The sequence below is a fragment of the Aedes albopictus genome, unplaced genomic scaffold (assembly GCF_035046485.1).
Source record: "Aedes albopictus strain Foshan unplaced genomic scaffold, AalbF5 HiC_scaffold_179, whole genome shotgun sequence".
NCBI lineage: Eukaryota > Metazoa > Arthropoda > Insecta > Diptera > Culicidae > Aedes > Aedes albopictus.
In genome coordinates this window covers 28,367-48,666 of record NW_026916957.1, presented here as the reverse complement: position 1 = coordinate 48,666, position 20,300 = coordinate 28,367, and the positions used below count along the sequence as shown (strand labels likewise).

General features: G+C 40.4%; 1 protein-coding gene across 1 annotated transcript; it reads right to left on the bottom strand.

The window, feature by feature from the left end:
- Window positions 1-2,303: 2,303 nt before the first annotated feature.
- LOC109409431 (amino acid transporter heavy chain SLC3A1) lies at window positions 2,304-19,814 on the bottom strand (the record flags this gene model as incomplete). The annotated part of the gene is given in 4 exon segments (XM_062843367.1): window positions 2,304-2,659; window positions 2,857-3,035; window positions 19,035-19,391; window positions 19,574-19,814. Coding segments are annotated over 3 exon segments (740 nt in total), but the record flags the coding sequence as incomplete, so codon positions are not given.
- Between the last annotated feature and the right edge of the window lie 486 nt (window positions 19,815-20,300).

Genomic DNA, 20,300 nt, shown 5'->3' with positions numbered 1-20,300 from the left:
CTAACAAATCTGTCAAAGCAGAATTGCAGCATGCTGGTCAAAGCATTGACTGGCCACTGCCGACTCAGCTATCATATGGCGAATATTCAGCAAGCTGATTCATTTGCATGTGATAGCTGTGAATCCGATTATGGAACTTCGTATCATTTAATATGTAACTGTCCAGCTTTTGCGCAATTGCGTTTCCGAGTACTCGGGAAACACTTATTAAGTGAAACTGACTTCAGAAACCTGAATCTTCAGGACGTTCTGTTGTTCTTGACCCGCTGTGGTAAAGAGCTATAGGCTCTCTTTACGCTTTATGCAATATCACAGTGCCCTTCTCAGGGCGCTGTTTGAACCCATTGTGGCACGCTTATGCGTTATTACAGTGTTCTTTTCAGGACGCTATGTGAACCCATTGTGGTACGCTTTTGCGAGTATGACGATCCTATTCCCTTACCTGTCCTTTCCCATCTCCTATCCTTTTTCCTTCCCTTCTCCGTCAGGTAAATGATGAATAGGCTCGTGTTCATGGCGATGGCACAAATTTCCCAAATGGAGGAGAACGTGCCTCTAGAGCCGACCTACTGATACCTGATACCTGATACCGTTGAAGCAAGGCGAACACGAGAAGGCGAAGTGGTATTTGTTGATAGTATCGTTTTCAGAAAGCTTCGTCGACGAGGTGAAGGTGTTGTCGATCAACGAGTCAGTGGATATCCATGCCCAATCTGTTGTACAAGCTGACCGCAACGGTTGACGAGAATGGACTAATTAGGATGGATGGCTTTGGGTAACGCCAGGCGTAGAACAGCGGTAGCTGTTCTACATTCTACACGTCGATGTTGCAGTCCGGAAAGTGGCAGCTTCCTGCGTGTGGTTAAAGGTACTCGTTATTTCGACGCCGATGTCGACTACTTGCAGCCGTTACATGTGATAGTAGAATGCAGGATAGAGGAGAGGTGGATCACGTGCATTAAAAGGCAGCGCAGGGACCGATTACTCCATCGTGCTTGATGGCGATACACCGCTTCATCGGCCACCCAGGCCGACCGGTCGAGTTCTTCTCTGACGACGCGACGGGACGAACTTGTGGGGAGCCAGCAATGAAGTGCTAGAGTCTGTGCAAGCCATCAGCGATGGATCAAAGCAAGCGGAAGAACAAAAAGTATATGTCGTGTTGAACCAGAAGACGAAGTGGTTCGGTAAATCAAAGTACGTGCTCGAGGATACCGATTGGAAGTGCTAGGTCCGTGGAGTAGTGGAGAAGATCATCGTGTCCGGATCCGTCAAGCGTGGGTGCGTACCAGCACTGGAAGGTACAAGCGAGCGACGGTGAAGCTGGACAGGATGCAGGACTGTGGTAATCCTGAGCCAGATGGGGCCTCCAGGACAGAAGTACAGACCGGGGAATGTTCTGGCAAGCACTGTACTAGTGCCGGTTATCACACGGTATGCTTTGGTCGATGAGGCAGTATATATAGATAAGAAGTCGATAGTTGAGAAGCGAAATGAATTGAATTAGATCGAGTAGTTGAAGGTTTGAGCTGAGTGCAAATTTCGGAGTAGTTGAGTTATAGGTTCCATCATATTGACCATTACAAGCAAGTAGATGGTCATTGAGACAGTGAGGCGTTTGTATGGACGTTTTGGACGTAGTAACGATAAGCCTTGGAGCTGACTGGACAGATATACATGGACAGATGAGAAAGTCCCGACATTCGATACCTCAGTGGATGATGTTGAGTTCGTGGTTCAGAAGTCTGGACGAGGAAAAAAGCAAAATAAACTTTTTAGATCTACTGAAAAGTAGTAAGATTTACCGAAAAAGTTTCGGGTTCTCATGGTCCGAACAACAGAATTGTGTTTTGCGTGCCGTGCCCTGTCGTTTATGCATGAACCTGTTATGTTATTAACTGGAGACAAACAAAGTGGGTATCTTGGATGCCCACATGGTGAAATTTTTGCCACTATTGCGTCATCCCATGAATGAATTGTCAGCTTGTTATTTGCAATATCAAAGCAACCCTCGCTAAATGGAATTGCCTCAAGTCACTGTGCATCAATTACCATTCGTTTGGCGCGCAAACAACTCGCCTGCTGCGGTTGCGCCTTCTCCCTAGACACAAGGTGAAACCAGTTTCGCAGAAGGCAAGGGAAACCACAATCTGTTTCGTTGCTATTTCTCATTCTACGACTACGGCTCGCGAAGAAAGTATTCGCGCCACAATTGGCCTCAATTGGATTCAATTTCTGCGCAGCCCGCGCCACTTGAGGTGCCCTAATCTACCGCTTCCGGTTACTTAGCTAAAGGTACTTACTTGAACGTTCCGACCAGCTCTTTAATCTTGTCCTCGATGGCGGGGTCCGTGCTGACGAGGTACGTTTCGTCGGCCGGCAGCTCGTAGATGACACCCTTGGCTCCAAACTTGGCCAGCGTGTCGACGTGGTCCTTGTAGTTGCGCTCGTCAACCGTCACCAGCGGTCCCTCCTGGTACCAAGTCAGCGGTACCGGAGCGGCACACTTGGGCGCATCCATGATGATGTAGACCGCCCCGAGCAGCATGGCCACCCATAGGGCCCAGAATACCACGAACAGGAACCAACGGAGCCGCACCCAGAACGGATCGTTGGCGAACTTCATCAGCTCTTCCTTGGTCATCCCGGAGAAGGTTTGCTACAAGCAGACAGGGAAACGGTTAGCTTATGACGGCGATTCTCGGACAACTCATCGATCCGTAGCAGAGGTTCGATTTATCATCGGACCCATCCCAACGACACGGTTCGCTTAAGTAGCACGCCATCCCGATTAGCACCTCGATTGGTGCTAATCGATCGTGACTGCTTTGTATTTGTTCGATCGTCGGTACATACCTCGCTTTCCACCTCCATGTCGATCCGGGCGTCGCCATTCTTCTCCGGAACGAATTTCACCTCGACTTCCTTCTGGGTCAGTTTCTCCTTTTCGGCATCGCCGCCACCGCCGCCGCCGTTGAGCATGCGCTCGTCTTCGCCATCTTTGCAGTTGCCGTTTTCGCGCACCATTGCGGAACCTGACAAATGTTTGCGACGACCGGATGGAAGATGGATGGAACACAACAACGGTTAATATAGTGTACAGATAGATATTAGAAGAGATCCAGTCAAGCCTGGATGCTTGTTCACGCTTCAAGAGTTCAATATGGAATGGGAAGTCGAGCCGCCGTCGATGCCGATGCGATGCACCGTTGAGAAGGGCGCGCACGCGATACAAACGAGGAGGGAGGATCGGGATAAAATGCGCCATTTGAACAGGTAACTCAAACGCCGTAATGTATGCAGTATTCAATGCATTGCAAAATTTGTGCATAATTAGCCTTCTCGGATCCGCTGTCCTAATAACTGAAAGACAGCATATTCCAGAGACAACTAGATTACATATGTTCTTTGCAAAATCGGAGTCTTTTCTCGTAAAAGGCGCATTCCACCGCATTCTTCAGTAGTTAAGATTGCGAGTGAGCGGCGAACGAGACTGGTCAATCAAGATCATCAACGCGCGCGCGGTTGAAGAACATGACGACAGCGGCGCAGTCGGCAACAAGGGAAAAAAGAATCAATAAGGCAACGGATGCACACATATTTATATTTGTTTAGGTATTTAATGCTCATATTGGATTGTAAGGCCCGAGTCGATTATATTTAGCCCGCTGGCGCTGACTGGGAGACTGGACTGGAGAAGAAGACGCTTCGCTCGTGAGACGGTTCAATCAACGCTTTATGGATGTTATTTATTTGAATAGGTACCTACTAATCCACTTGAGCCTCTCCGTCAGAAGTGAAAGTGATAACTGGACGTATCTTTTTGAACAAGTTGCGATTACAATCATCGTCAAGAAAACGTATTCGCCCAATGCTAAACAAGCTGGTTTTCGTAAACCGCTGAGAAGGGTGGTGAAAAAGTGCAAACGTCAAAAAGGAGCAAGAACGATGGGAGCGCCGTGAGCTAGCGATAACAAACTACAGATCAGAAATGAATAACGTGAGACGTCTGTTTGTCTGTGCTACTATGTTACTTGAATTATGTCACCTCACCACGAAAGCGAAATGGAAATTGCGCGCCAATGCGAAAGTGAAGGCGTGTGAAGGTCTTTTTCAGCATCAGTTATGGCGATAGTGCGAGTCGAGTGGATTAGTGGTCAGATTCCAAGCATTGCACTGGCACAGTAAATATACAGACACAGAGTGAAATGGAAAGTGATTAGCTGGTTCAGGTTTTGCTCAAGTGGTGTTTGCTGATTTGCTGCAGTCAATACAGCTGCCAAAGCATGAATGAAGAGAAGTAACGGACCATCCAGTTAGCTGGCCTTGGGAATCTAAAAGGCGGTGTTTGAGTTTTTGAATAAATAACAGGTTATGGGCCCAGAAATAAAGTCACTGCGTGCACGCACAGCTCTGGCGAAGATTTGATCGCAAAAGCCATAGCGAATAATGGAGTTAGGTTAACTATAGGGTTGAAGCTAAGAAAAGCTATCAGCCATAACGTGAACGTCGGAGCGGAGCTTAAAGCAAGAATGGTTAGAATGCGCAAGGAAGGTTCAGGAGAAGGAACAGCAGATCTTCTCCTTCTCTTTAGCTCTACGTCCCCACTGGGACTTGGCCTGCCACGCTTCAACTTAGTGTTCTTTGAGCATTTCCACAGTTATTAATTGAAGGGCTTCCTTTGCCTGCCATTGCATGAATTTGTATATTGTGAGGCAAGTACAATGATACACTATGCCCAGGGAATCGAGAAAATTTTCCCGACCGGAACGGGAACCGAACCCGCCGTCTCCGGATTGGCGATCCATAGCCTTAACCACTAGGCTAACTGGAGACCCGAAGGAACAGCAGATATCAACCGTATGGAATAATATTGGATAGAGATTGTGGCGGCGAAGCATCTTATAGCGATCCTTTCTTCATCTATTCTTACATACGATAAAATCTGCTTCTTATTTCAAAAACAAACTCGTGTTTTCTTAACGTTTCGATTCGTATCGAGTCTTCTTCAAGGATTAGAAGCTTGATTGTTTTCTCGTCATGCATATTTTTAAACCTTAAAGATCGTAATCGTACTAGCAAGATTTGCGCCCATGTTTAAGCAGAAATCCACGATTATGAAACAGGGTATTAAGAGTTAGGACCACTTTCGCTGCTTTGTTGTGTGAATAGTCCACAATTTTCTCACCATTCTTACCGTGTCAATTTGAGTTAACTTTTTCAAACTGTCGAGCGCACTGAAATTGAACCTCTTATTCTGTACTCTGACGAAATGTCACTGGTTGGTTACGAAACGAAGAGGTACCTACTTGTTTTTCGTGATAACGCTCCTCAACATAAATGCGTAGGTGAGGCTCCACAATATTGGGACGAATTTATGGTCCAAGAGATAAAGGTGATAAACTGTGAGATGTGCAAGCAGCAGTGGTACGAAGCACAGTTCATCTTCCGTTAATCGGGGTAACATTGATCAATCTCGTAGAATATAAATGTTATATTTTATCACTTTTACTGTCTCTTATTTATTCCATCTCTTTGTCCTTAGTCTGTTTCTTCTTATCCTCATCTCAACCATATTTCCTTCCTTTTTCATAAGATGGCAAGTTTTTCAATCCTTTGTTTTTCGTAGGATGAAAATGGGAGCCACATGCTATCCCGAGGAATCCATGCAGAAATCACTAAAGGAGTTTGTGGAATAGTTTCTGAAGTAGTTTATGAAGAAATCCCACAAGGAATTCCGGGAAAATCCCCCCATAGAGTTCCTAGAGAAATCCCTGGAGAAATCTCAGAAGAAGTTCTTGGGGGAGTCCCTGAAGGAGATTCTCCAGATAGCCATGAAGGAGTTCCTAGAGAAATTTATAAAGAAGCTCCTGGAGAATTCGCTGAAGGAATTTGAGAAGATATTCCTTGAAAAATTTCTCCAGCAATTCCAAGAGAAATTCCTCAGAGATTTGCAAGGCAATTCCTGAAGCAATTTATGGAGGAATTCAGGAAGAAAATATTAGAGGAATCCCCGAAGAATTTCTGGAAGAAGTCACTGAAGGAGTTTCTGGAGGAATGTGTTTTAGTGAAATTCCCCTTGGGTGATGAGCAGTGTCATGCGTCCTCATTGAGGAGTGGAGCTTCGGTGGAGCATCGCGAGGCCCCGTATTATGCCAAGTAATTCTACTGTAGTTTGCTCAGATGGCTGGGAACGGATTGTTCCAGTGTGTTATGCAATATTCACATAATGCTTGATGGAATTTATGAATAAATTCTTCAAGGAAATCCGGGAAAATCCCACAAACAAATCTAGGGAAAAATCATAAAGAAATTCCTGCAGGAATCACTGAAGCGATCCTGAAGAAAGCTCTAGACGACCCCCGGGAGTTTTTTTTTTGAATCTCTGAAGGAGTTCCAGAAGAAATCCTCCAAGGGATTTCAAGAGACATATCTGAAATAGTTTCAAGGGAAATATCGTTAGGAATCGCTAGAAAAAAAAACCTGGACATATCCCTAGAAGAACTGCTAAAGGAATCCTTGACGAAACTTTTGAGGGCAAGCGGAACGGTCGAGAAAATATCCGCCATTACTGCTCGTGTTGACAGGTCATTCGTCTCAAGCTCGTCGACTTGTGAGAGTGAGTGTTTTAGGTACCGGCCAGAGTGGACGCGTCACGCGGCGCGACGCGGAAATTTGCACGCGAAGGAATAACAATCAATGATAAGGTGCTGTCAAATCGTATGAGAAATCCGCGTTGCGTCGCGTGACGCGTCCACTCTGGCCGTACCCTTATACGCCATGTTGAGAGATTCACTTCGGCAGTTAAACTTTTAAATTGGCTGTTACAAATTTATCAGATTTTCTTTCCCAAGTTTCATGGGAGTTTTAGGAGAATTTCGCAGGGTTCATAGGGGCCCCCGGGGTTCCTTAAGGGAGTTTCAGGAATGTTGAAAAGGAGATTTAAGAGGATTGCAAGAGGGCTGTGGGAGTTTTATGTAGAATTCAGAGGACTTTCACAGAAGTTTCAGGGAGAATCCAAGCAGTTTCAGAGGTTCAGGTGATATCACAGAACACCCTGAAGCACCCTGGTACACCCCTGGAACGTCCAGAACCCCATGAAATTTGCTAAGACACCTTAAAACGTCCTTGAAACTCTCTGGAACGCTCCTGAAAACTCCTGAAACTCGTTCAATCACCTGAAAACATCCGTGAAACCCCATGCAATACTGGAACGCTTCTGGGATAAAGGTTGGCATTGCGCATTGAAAATGTGCACAGGATAGCTCATTTTCATATTAAAACCGTGCACATTAGCACACACAATAGGAGCATGCCATACCTACCTGAGACCTCCTGAAAATCCCTGTAACACTTCTGAATCTCCCTGGAACGCTCCTAAAACCGCTTGAAAACCCCAACAAAAACCTAGCAGTGTTCCTGAAATACACTGGGACCCCTGGAACGTCCCTTAAACTCCATGTATTGCCCCTGAGGCCTTGGAAGGCTCCTGAAAAACCCTGAAACCCACTGGAACACCCAGAAAACCCCTGGATCACCGCTTAAACCTCTTTAATCCACATGGAACGCACCTGGAACTAATTAAAACTCCTTAGAACGTCCCTGAAATCTTTTGAAAACTCCTGGAACGTCCCTGAAACTTTTTGGAACCCCCTGGAATACTCCTGGGACGCTTCCTAAACCCATGCCAGTTGCAAACCTACACAGTTCGAAAAAAAACTGTAAAATTATGAAGGATCGAATGTAACAAAAGGACCCCGTCATATATGACGTAAATTTTTGTGCGATCTTAAAATTACATTGCAGGAATCTGTTAGAAAATATAAAGAAAAATTGAACTCCAAGCGAGAATTGAACTCAGACTCTTGGGGTGTTAGTGTTAGTAGCACGCCCGAGCTCTCTCGGCTATCTCAGCTTGTTGAATAGTAGACAGTCAAAGTTAAACTGCTGCTACCATAATGCACGCATTCCCGACATGCTCCGACTGCTGCAGAGAGTACTGAGAGAGGCAACGGGGAAACCGCCGTAGCTGCGAGCAGATGTTCGTTTGGCTGATGACGGAATGCCCGTGAAATCTCTTGAAGATCCCAAGAATACCTTTGTAACGCTCATGGGACCTTTCGAAACCTTTTGAAATAGGGAATCGCGCCAACTGGTTCAAAATTGATTGAGTAATAGTGGAAAACAGACGAATATAGAAGCCACCGCCCAAGTGGCGCGATACAGAGTTACTAGAACTAGAAGGATGTCCTTTACACTTTTGCATGGTTTTAATTTACTTTTTGTAACTACGTTGCGAAAGTAATTGTTTTTCCATCGGCTAAAAGGTAGCAAAATGGACTACTTTTCCATACTTAAACAAAAATGCCGAAAAGTACTACTTTTCAGCACTCTTAAGAGTGCCGAAAAGTAGTACTTTTCGGTACTGTTGCTTAAATGACCATTTTGACATTATTTTTACACACTTTTTCACTGCTAATAAAGCAAAACTGCCGAAAGTCTATCTTTTCCATGTCTAGGAACTCTGGAACGCTCTGCTCTTTGAAGGGAAAGAGCCAGACTGAACTGGACGGAAGCTTGAAAATTTGTGACAGTCATATCGACGGCCTACTGAATTGCCTACTTGATCGGAAACATTGGCTAATACACGTGGTCGACAGCTTGCATAAATAACTATTTTCATTGTAATTATTTATATTAGGGGTACTCACTAAACAGATTAAATTGCTGCGTATGCCATGATTTTCTGCTTATTTGAAATGTTTCATGATTTTGTGAATGAAATAATCAAAGATTGCCTTGGTGATCTCGACGTTTAATCGGTTTAATCAGTTTTCGCTGTTAAGTGAATCCCCCTATTGTTTTTCATCACCAATTTGTAAACACTGGCATAGTCTTAACTATTAGGATAACTGCTATGGTGTGATTTTGATATTTGTGGTCAATTTGTCAACAAATCTTATTTCGTAAAAGCACTTTCTTGAAATAAATTTTAAGAATTGTAATGTTTTTTGTGTCATCAACGATACACAATTTTCAATCAATACGGCGATTTCGATTCCCGTTCTGCTCGGGAACTTTTCTCGTCTTTCTTGGGCATTATTGTGCTTCCCTCACAATGTACAAATTCATGCAATGACAGGCAAATGAATTAGTTAATAAATGTAGTGAGAGTATTAGCTGAACAATAACTGGCTAATGGTGTCAATGGCTGAACACAATGACAGCTGAAATATGGCTTGTTCAACCTCTTTAATCAGCAATACATAGATGGGCAAATCTCAAGTTGAATAGAATATTATTCATCTGCATAACCAGCTCTAAACCATACACCAACATTGGGGTCGAATCGAAAAATGCTAAGTTTTATCTTCTGAATCAGTTGTTTTGGACTCCCAGGATCTACGTTCAAAATTTGAGCAAAATCGGTTAAGCCTAAGGAGGCGCTCAAAACGCTTGCAGTTTGTATGGGAAAACTTGGCCGAGGTATGGAAGTTTTCGAATTTGGCCGCTAGGTGACGCTGTAAGGGTTCAATAAATAAACCCTTCGGTATTATTGTAGGCAGGGTGCAAAATGTTCATAGTCATTGACTGAAAACAGCACGAATTTGAATGATTCTGCACTGAATATTTAAAACAAACAAATTCTTTTTCGCTCTCCCTCTTCACACAGTCAGTCAATTCGTAGTCATTGAATATGAAGCCGATCGAGAAAAATCTTCATAATTACCTACGTTGATGGCTACGATTCCTTCCTAAAACACTACACAACAATCAAATGGGAAAAAATCTGCGTAAAGCACCGTTAAATGTAAACGAAACGTTGATATTTTATCAGAAATTTAACACTTTGTAAAATGTTTACAAATATTCATTACCTTTCATTCAGTTGACCCAAGTAACCACGGTGCTGAAGCCTTATTGAATGCAGATATACGGTGTATTTAGAGCAATCATTACTTTACATGCAAACTTAAGGTTGATTTAAAGTGGAAATGGCCAATTATACGACTGAACTAATATTATACCAGTATAATCTTATCTTAATTCTATAATTGCCCATTTCCACTTTAAATCAACCTTAAGTTTGCATGTAAAGTAATGATTGCTCTAAATACACCGTATATCTGCATTCAATAAGGCTTCAGCACCGTGGTTACTTGGAGACAAACGAGTATCGAGTAGCTGAATATGAATATGCAGGCAAGTGAATGAAAATTGCCGCACGACGAACTTCAGCTCGTCTGCTCGAAAATTTTGTGCCCTGATTGAAGGTGACTATATGCCAAACAACTTTGTCGAAGACAGCGAAGTGATCCGACGGCTGTGAAAAAAGTTATACCCTAGGCAAAGTGAGGCGAAGTATTGGGATTTCATTATTGATATTATTCCTTTACATGTACTGGAAAAACAACAATAATGTCTTGCCTCACATTACGCTTACAGCGCCACCTAGCGGCAAAATTCGCAAACTTAAAATTTCTGCATACATTTGAACAAGTTTTTCCATACAAATTTCAAGCGTTTTGAGCGCCCCCTTAGGCTTAATCGGTTTTGCTCAAATTTTGAACGTAGCTTCTGGGAGTCCAAAACAACTGATTCGGGATTTGGTATTTTTCGAAATTGTCATTTTTCATATATGAAGTGTGGGCCACCTTAACCAACGTGCAGAATTATTCATCTGTTGTTCAACCTTTAACAAATAATTTTTGACAGCTGACCCAAGCATGGTTTTCGTGATGTTTTGCTTCTTCAGCCTCAATACAGAATAAGTTCCATTTATGTTTTTGACTACTCAGGCACAATAAGTAATGCTCTTGTTTTCGAGGATATGTATACAATTGTGTGTAGTGTAGGTGCTAAGGTGAGTGACTATAAATCAGGAGGTCAGAGTTGAATTCCCAGTTTCTCTCCTGCAAATAGACACAGCTCATGGTAAAAAAAGACTCACGAAAGTGTTTTTATTTCGTTTTTACACAAATAATAAATTTAGTTGATTACTGATTAAGCGCATATTAAGCCTTAAATCAACCTTCGAATGAATCTCAAATCAGCTAAAGGTTGAATAAAATCACCAAATCTAGATGTTTAGGAGCTAAATAAAGGGTTGTACATACCTCTTGTACTCAGCTTTTGTTCAAATGAAGGCTGATTTAAAATAGTTGGAGAAACGTTTGTACAGCATCAAATTGTTACCTGGGATATCTGTTATACTGAGTAACAATGCATAATCAACTGTGCTTACTGAATCAATCTGAAGTCTACTCGATATTATTATAAACCTTTGGGACATTCAGGGTCGTCCAAACTGTTCTATAATGAAGTCCTTCCTCGTAACATCGGCGATATATGCTATACTGAGAAACGTCGCATGTTTAAATATGGGTATTGAACCGATCGGAAGTCTGCTTGATATTATTATAATACTTTGGGACATTTAGGTTCGCCCAAACTAAGCTATAATGAAGTCTTTCAAGTCTACAAGAATATCTTTATTCATTTTCGCCATATATAATAGCATTGCATAATCTGCTGGGATCCGCGATGCTCTTGAAATCTCAAATGTCGTTGAGAGATTCTATGAGGATATTCCAGGTCTACCAAACTACCTTGGAGTTTGGAACTTCAGGTCTGCACTCCTAACATACAAGTCCTGTTCAATGAAGTAAGTTAAACATGGTCGAAATTACTGCATCCTGCTCTTACCCATTTGTTGACGAATGGGTAAGAGCAGGATGCAGCAACTTCGACCATGTTCAACTTACTTCATTGAACAGGACTACTGTGTTTTTGAAAGTCAAAAAGCTTTCTGGATATGCTAGTATACAAATCGTAGCTTTGTATAATTGAAGAAGTTACCGCACGGTGTGTTGAAACAGGATTATTATCGCACTTTCATGAACCTAAAATATTTTTTCGTTATAAGTTAGCATTAGCTGTATATATTAAGATTCTGGAGGTTAAAAAATCTTTCATCGGGGAAAATTAAAATAAATTCGATTTTAGTAGTTTACCACTTTTCCCATATGATATGGTATTACGCAAATCAGATAAACCTAAACTCCGATAGAAAAAAGTTTTCTTTTCTATTTATAAATTTGAAACCATTTAGAGAGAAACGAAGGTAAAAGTCTTTACAACGAGTTTGGCGTTCGTTTCATGTGCCCAGCCCACTACAGTCTGCCGAAAGTCATAAATCATAAAAGTCTACATTTCTTCTATTTGTCTGGCACATATATATTTGTAATGAAGGTAAACAAATACTTCCCATTAGTGCGACTCATACATTTGAGGAAGCGCCATACACCTGTGACTCATACCATTTGCAGCACATACTCTTCATGTGGTAATTTGCCTGTAATGGTGGGTATTAGTTGCACACACTTTGCATGCCAAACCATGTAATGATGCACCTAAACGATGATCACACGGCCACGAAAGATGCTTTGATTGGGAAATCATTAAACAAATATGGTGACTTAATCACGCGTATTTTTTTAACATTCATGTTAACTGTAAATTAACTTGTTTTAAGCTAGTTTAAGCAGAAATACTGATAACTCTTCGAATATAATAAGAACTTTAATGTATACTGTGCTCTGATTTTGCAGGGCTTGATGTTTTACTAACAAGTGAAAATTCATCCTAAGAATACTTTTATTCGCATGTTGGACACATAGGACCGATTTCTTCACTCTGGCTTAAGCGTTAAACCAGGTTGAACTATATGGGTAAGCTTGGTTTACCGGTTAATCCGAGGTGAAGAAATCAGCCCTTAGAGAATAGTTTTTGATTACTCTTTCGGCACACGCCCTTGATACACGTACTAAGGTAAGCATATGTAGTCACTTTTTTTTTATTGTGAAATCAATCAATGTTTGATTGAAACAGTTTTAGATATGATGATGATGAACCTGGGCATGTTAGCGGAATACATGTACGTAAACAGAATATCGGATTAAGTACGAGACACTGAAGATGACCTAACAGTTGAGGTCAAAATACGTAACTATCAAAGAATGCAAAATCGTAGTGCAATTAAAAGGGACAGTCCATAACTCTATTTTCTTTCCTACTTAGTTTTAGATATGTTCATTATTGTTTACGCTGAGAACAAATTCAACTACATCTACAGATAAAATGAAAATTGAAAATGTAGAACAATATTAAGAAGACATCAATGTGCTGGGAATGTCATAAAATATATTTAAAAAAACAACAGCAGTGATGTGTAAAGTGAGGCGAGATTGAAGCAATTTGAGGTTTCAATACAACTTTTTAAGAACTTTTATTAGTTATTTTATGCTTCATTTCGGGATCATTGGATAGATTGATTGCTAAATAGTTATAACACATAGAATATGGTTGGAAGGTATCGAGTGTACGGGCGACTTTTTAATTCGTTTTTATCACGCTCTGCAAGGACAAGTGACATTTCTTCCCATACTGAATCTGTTGTCAAACTCACTTTGCATAAATGAAGGGAATTTACTTGGGAAAAAACTTTATTTTATGCAGTCGTAACATTGAAACCATTAAAATGTATGAAGTTTTTATCAAGACCAAAGTGTCATAAAATAAAACTATAGATAACCTAGACGAACATAGAAAAAAAATCACTGCAGGAGACTACCATTATTGAAATTCATCAGATTAATTGCAAATTGATATGTTTCCAAAATATTTTAGGCTTATACTATAAGATGTCATTCACTTTGACATATATTAAGCATGCGTAGCATTCGGTAAATTATTAATAAAAACTTGTGATGATTTGAAAAATATTCCAATACAATTTGTATAATTATCCTTGACCAAATGATTGTTGACAACGCAAATCTTATGTATTTTGCGTCAACATTTTGTTATTTGAGACTCAACAGCCAACTTAACCCTAAAGGTATCATTTTAGAAGTAACAAAGAAAAAAGTTATTGGAAATTTTAAGATTTTGTATGGACAAAAGTCCTCAATAGATCAGAGGCAGAACTTTAACAAATGAGTCATGCACGCTCAGTATAGTTGACTAATACTTTTTGGCAAATATCCATGTGGATGTGGTTTAACATGCAAAGTATGTGCAACAAATACCCGCCATTTCAGGCAAATTACCACATGAAGAGTATGTGCTGCAAATGGTATGAATCACTGGTGTATGGCGCTTCCTCAAATGTATGAGTTGCCCTAATGGGAAGTATTAGTGTACCTCCATTACAAATATATATGTGCCAGACAAATAGAAGAAATATAGACTTTTATGATTTATGACTTTCGGCAGACTGTAGTGGGCTGGACACATGAAACGAACGCCAAACAAATTTTAACTCGTTCTTAAGACATTTACATTCGTTTCTCTCTAAATGGTTTCAAATTTATAAATAGAAAAGGGGACTTTTTCTTGCGGAGTTTAGGTTCATCTGATTTGCGGAATACCATATCATATGGGAAAAGTGATAAACTACTAAAATCGAATTTATTTTAATTTTCACCGATGAAAGATTTTTTAACCTCCAGAATCTTAATATATACAGCTAATGCTAACTTATAAAGAAAAAATATTTTAGGTTCATGAAAGTGCGATAATAATCCTGTTTCAACACACCGTGTACCGTTACACACGTAGACTTTAGGTTATAAACTCAAGAACAGTTAGAATGGCCTAGGATATCCCGACTGATGAACTTTCAGCAGACTTAGGACGGACGATTGAACTTTCAGAAGACTTAGGCCTGTTAATAAACCACGTAGACCACAATTTGGCCGAAATATAAAAAAAAAACGAAAAAAAAAGACGACTTGGCAAAACTAGTGTGACCCCCTGAGATTTTGTGAGAACTTAAAAAGTTTTGTAAACATTTTCTGTAACAATCGACAACAATTTCGTTCGAAGTTCCTGTCAAAGATTTTCAAGAAATTTCACAGAAAACTCTAGGTCATTGATATAACCGTCATTGTACGGAGGACGTAAGAAGCTTCCCTAGCAGTAGAGGAATTCCACGGAGTCATGTCAGTCGATCCTGAGCGACCATTTCAAAAATATCTGAAACTTTGCACAGTTTTTCAATTTCATCTAAATCGCCATTTTTCGATATCAAACCTTCATATTCACTCACGACTAACTTTTCAAAAGGGTGTATGCGAAAATAGTTCAAAAATATTCTAAAAGCTGTACAGCAAAAACGGATTGTTCGATTGTTATGAATTTTTCAGCAAAGTTAGATAACTAAATGATGATTCCTTAGAAAATATACACTGTAAAAAATTTCTTTTTTTACTATAAAAAAATATGATCCTTGTCACAAAAACTCAAATATCTCAGAACCCTATCTTTTTACCAACGTCAATTTTTTAGGGAAAATGGCCCATTATATCAGCTATCTACCATAAAATTTTGGTGATGGTAAACTGATAAACAAAAAAGTTATGACATTTCAAACATTTCACAATTTTTACATTTAGTAACAAAAAAAATTTTTTTCTGTGTAAATTATTTCGAGAACTATATTTTGATGCTGATTTTATTGTAAAGGCTACCGCATGAATTAAACAAGTTGTTTTCGTGATATTTTTGTTTGATTATTTATAATTACTATAGTATCTATTTGAACCTTACACGCGATCCAGTGTTGTGATCAAAAATATTGAGATTGTCATACTTTTTATTGTACGTGACTGGTGAAAAAATCCCTTGATAGTGTTGAAAAGCTGTTGATCATAAGAAAAATGGAATTAAACTTATTTTGAAGACGAAAGCTGCATAATAAAAGTTTTATATATACGCGTATACGTCTAGTTGATCTGCAAAAAAATACCTCTTAGAGAACAGACTTTATGATCGGAAAAATGCGAGTAACTTCAACAACAACAAATGCATGAGAGGTACATACCACAGACAAACAGACAAAACGCCTAGAACAATTTTCGTGAAAATCCATCGCCCAGTTCACACTACCACCACCTGGTGGAAATGTTTCACGAAACACTGCGTTGTGCAATATCGTCATCAGAAGGCGCTAGTGTGAAACGTCAAACGCAAAGAAAAACGATGGGCACTCTTCTGGTTATGAAAGCCACAACCAAGATTCAAAATGATCGTTAAAGGCGTGGTCAATGAAAATTTCGTCAGTGTTACGTTTGTTTGTCTGTATAATACATACCATGAAAATGCTCACGAAAAAGCAAAAAAATACTACCGCTATGGATATTAAAAATTTTATAGTAAATTTTTTCTTCGTCCAAGCAAACAACACCAAACTAGTCAGTTAAAACTAATAAGTGATTTTGTTTATTATAATGTAACGAACAACATGAACAGTCGCTTTCTCAAAGGTCTTCAACTCAACGCTCTCTTGTAGACCGCTTGTGAAAAAAAATGTTCAAAAGAGTTACGAAATCTCATAGATAAACTGAAAGAGACTGGTTATGCCCAAATTGAATACAAATTTACGCATTTGCACGTCCTGCCGTCTAGACTTTGACAAACGAGCCATCTGTATATCATCGGTAAAGCAGGGCGCAGGAAGTTCGAAAACGACAACAACTGAGAAATTGCCAGAAGTGCTAAGTGCAGAGAGTCATGCCACCGTACCATCAGCGACATCTGTTTAAACAATTTAATCACGCCTCTTTTCAAAAATGCTTCAACATTTATACCCATTTCAATATTTTTAACGTTGCAAAACACGCTTTCAACATTCATCTTGAAGAAGAGGGAAAACACTTGTCCTCAAATGTAACAGCAAATTAATCAATAAACGACTAATGCGCGGAGGGCGTGATAAAATCGGAACAGTACTGTACATATAATATACATAATACATAATAAAAACAGATTGTTTTACTCACGCAAGGCCATTAACAATAAAATCAGCATCAAACTGCGCTTTCCGGCCGAAATAATTTACACTAAAAAAAATTATTACTAAATGTGAAAATTGTGGAATGTTTGAATTGTCATAACTTTTTTGTTTATTAGTTTATCATCACCAAATTTTTATGGTAGATTGCTAATACAATGGACCGTTTTCCCTAAAAAATTACGTTGGTAAAAAGATAGGGTTTTGAGATATTTGAGTTTTTGTGACAAAAATGATATTTTTTAATGTTAAAAAAAGATTTTTTTTTTCACAGTGTACATTTTCTTAGGAATCACCATTTAGTTATCTAACTTTGCTGAACAATAAAATCTGCATGTAACTGCGATTTCTGATCGAAATAATTTACACAGAAAAAAATATTTACCAAATGTGAAAATTGTGAAATGTTTGAAATGTTATAACTTTTTTGTTTATTAGTTTACCATCACCAAATTTTTATGGTAGATTGCTAATACAATGGACCGTCTTCCCTAAAAAAATTACGTTGGTAAAAAGATAGGGTTTTGAGATATTTGAGTTTTTGTGACAAAAATGATATTTTTTAATGTTAAAAAAGATGTTTTTTCACAGTGTATATTTTCTTAGGAATCACCATTTAGTTATCTAACTTTGCTGAAAAATTTATTGCAATCGAAAGAACCATTTTGGCTGTGCAGATTTTTGAATATTTTTGAACCATTTTCACATACACCCTTTTGAAAAGTTAGTCGTGATTCAAAATAAAAATTTGATATCGGAAAATGACGATTTAGATGGAACTTAAAAACTGTGCAAAGTTTCAGTTCAATAGAAAATCATGAATTAAAAAATTTCCTTAATTTTGATGCTGTTGCTTGGAATCGCTCAGTAAAAATATGATAATCGATCAGTAATACATATCTCCAAAGTTTTCACCATGGATTTTGCTAAAAAAAATTCATTGGAGCTTTTGTAAAAACAAATTCAGCGAGTGAACTACAAATTTTACCAGAAATTTCAATCTTGTAAACCGCACAAGCTTGGGCCACTCTACTCTCCTGCTGTACTGTTTTATCCAACGCGATGCAAACAGTTGGCTTATCTAACAAGAAGGGGAACCTCTCGGTTACACATTCATTGGAATTTCATATTTACGGAAACACTCTTGTCTTAATCTATCTACACACAGATTAGCACCAGTACTGCGGCTGCATTCATTCATTAAAGCTGTGAGTAGTAAATAATCAGCTTAGTTCCTTCTAACGCACAACAACTGACTGATAGCCGGAGCGCTTTGTCACTCAAAAGCGTGATTTAACAATCACGTACGGAGAGCTTCATCAACAAACAACAACAAAAACAACAACAAAATGCCAATCATGAAGTGCGGAGCTACGCATCTATTATCGTTACATAGTCCAACATCGCCGTGTGGTTAACCGCAGCGTTGTTGTCCTTCGAACAAATTTAACTTCCCGAACAGAGCACTCGTCTAGTCGTCTAGTCTAGCCGCATGTAATGTCTATTTCTAGCGCATTGATCTTCTCCAAAAACATCGTCGCAGCAAGCGTTGCTAACATTCTAGATTATAATGAATTTCAAAGTCATTTTGATTAATTTGATAAATTATTTGGCAACCACGTTCGGCGAGGTTATGTACCGTTTTCGCAAAAGTACCGCTAAATGCGAACTCACTCACCATCGGTGTGGCGCTCTTTTCATATCGCCTATGGCCAACATACGAAAAAATGTGGTCTATTTTTATGTCTGTGTAGACTGCTCTGCTGCGACATCGAACATACAAAAGAGAATACGTCAGCAAACGCACACGATGTCGCCGCGGTAGTTCGCTCGTTCATCGTTCCTAATTAGATGAAATGAGCTCACTGGTGGAGTTTTCGGTTCGAAATGGAATGCATCTTCTTGCATCACAGTCACATAGCAACCATCGACTATGGTGGCCTTGATTGGTTTTTCGCAACGTTTGCAAGGGCGCTTATCTATCCACCAGTGTGGCAAACGCCCACTTGGATGACGTCGAACTTGAACTTGATTTCGTCATCCATTTTGGATTTTTTTTTTCATTTTTTCACTCTGTAAAGGTTGCGACGTCGTCGCAACTCGTGTTCTCTTCCATATTGACACTCTTCCGATCGATAATTGCACATTTTACAACCAATAATGATTAAGGGTCACCTACCGTTCCCGTCCGAATTCGCTGTGACCGGTACTTGTGCCGTCGATGCTGGTTCGCTGACCACCCGTTGCTCGAGTTCTGCCTCGGAGAGCTTCTTGTACGATTCCTTGGTGTCGTGGTCCTGCTTGTCTTTGTCCGCTGCGGCAGACTGCAGTCTGGCCGCTTCGATATCTAGCTTCGCACTGTTCCTGTTCGTTTCATCCATCATGCGGCCGCTCAGCTCAGCCCGGCTCGTTCGGCTCGAACGCCTACTATTCCGATAGAGGTACAAATACCTAGATATAGGCGTCTATCGCGCGTTCTATTCGCTGAACGCCTATAGATATGTATACGGCTCCTCTGGACGCGTATATAGCAGACCTATACCGCGACGGACAGCCGTCCGGCCGAGATAAACGCAAAAAACGAGAAAAGGGTTAGTGATGTATGTTCCTATACGCCATATTAGATATTGATTCACAGAGTCGCGGTCCCGATGGAGGGGATTTCTTTAATTAGTAGTTTTCGTTCTGTTCAATGGTATGAGTATAGGGGTTCCTCACCTGCTAGCAACTTCGGAGATCCCGTCTAACAACACTTCAGTAGCGAAGAAACGCTTCTTCGATCAACTCAGATGCGGGACTCTGCGTTTGAAATTCCTCCACGCCGCCACGCCAACCAAGGATCAATCGGATCGATTTTGATAAAGGACAGCTTCTTCTTGTAACTCCGAGCAGCAACGGCAGCAGCAGATACTCGAGCAACTGTGCTCCGGTTAAGGGCCAAAGGACGAATGATGCTGCTCAGTTCGACCCGAATGCTCGCAAGCGATAAGAAGAAGCTGCGTAATGCGCAATGATGGTCTCTGGTCATTCATCCTTCCAAAAAACGCTGTGCGCTCTCACCACAGTCAGTGTTCAGTTCCACTGAATTGCGAAGATGAACCTCTCCTCATATGCTCGCCTCTTTGTGCGTTCAATGAAGGGAAGGAATGCACCCTCTTTCATTCTTTGTCCTTATGCGCGTATGCCCTGCTTCCTGCGGCTTATTTCGATGTATCGTTCGTTGAGCAGCAACCCAAACGTATACGAAACAGGTCAGGTCAAAGGAGGCCAGTCAACATGCAGCTGCGATGCAACTTCTGCTGCCGCGCTGACGACGACCAACCATAGCAAGCGATGAGTACGCGACGGGTGGCCGCCGCACGATGCTCTCCTTTGTTGCCTACTGCGTTTTCGTTCTAGCCACAATTTGCCAACGTACCGTAATCCGGGGTCAAATTGATCACTT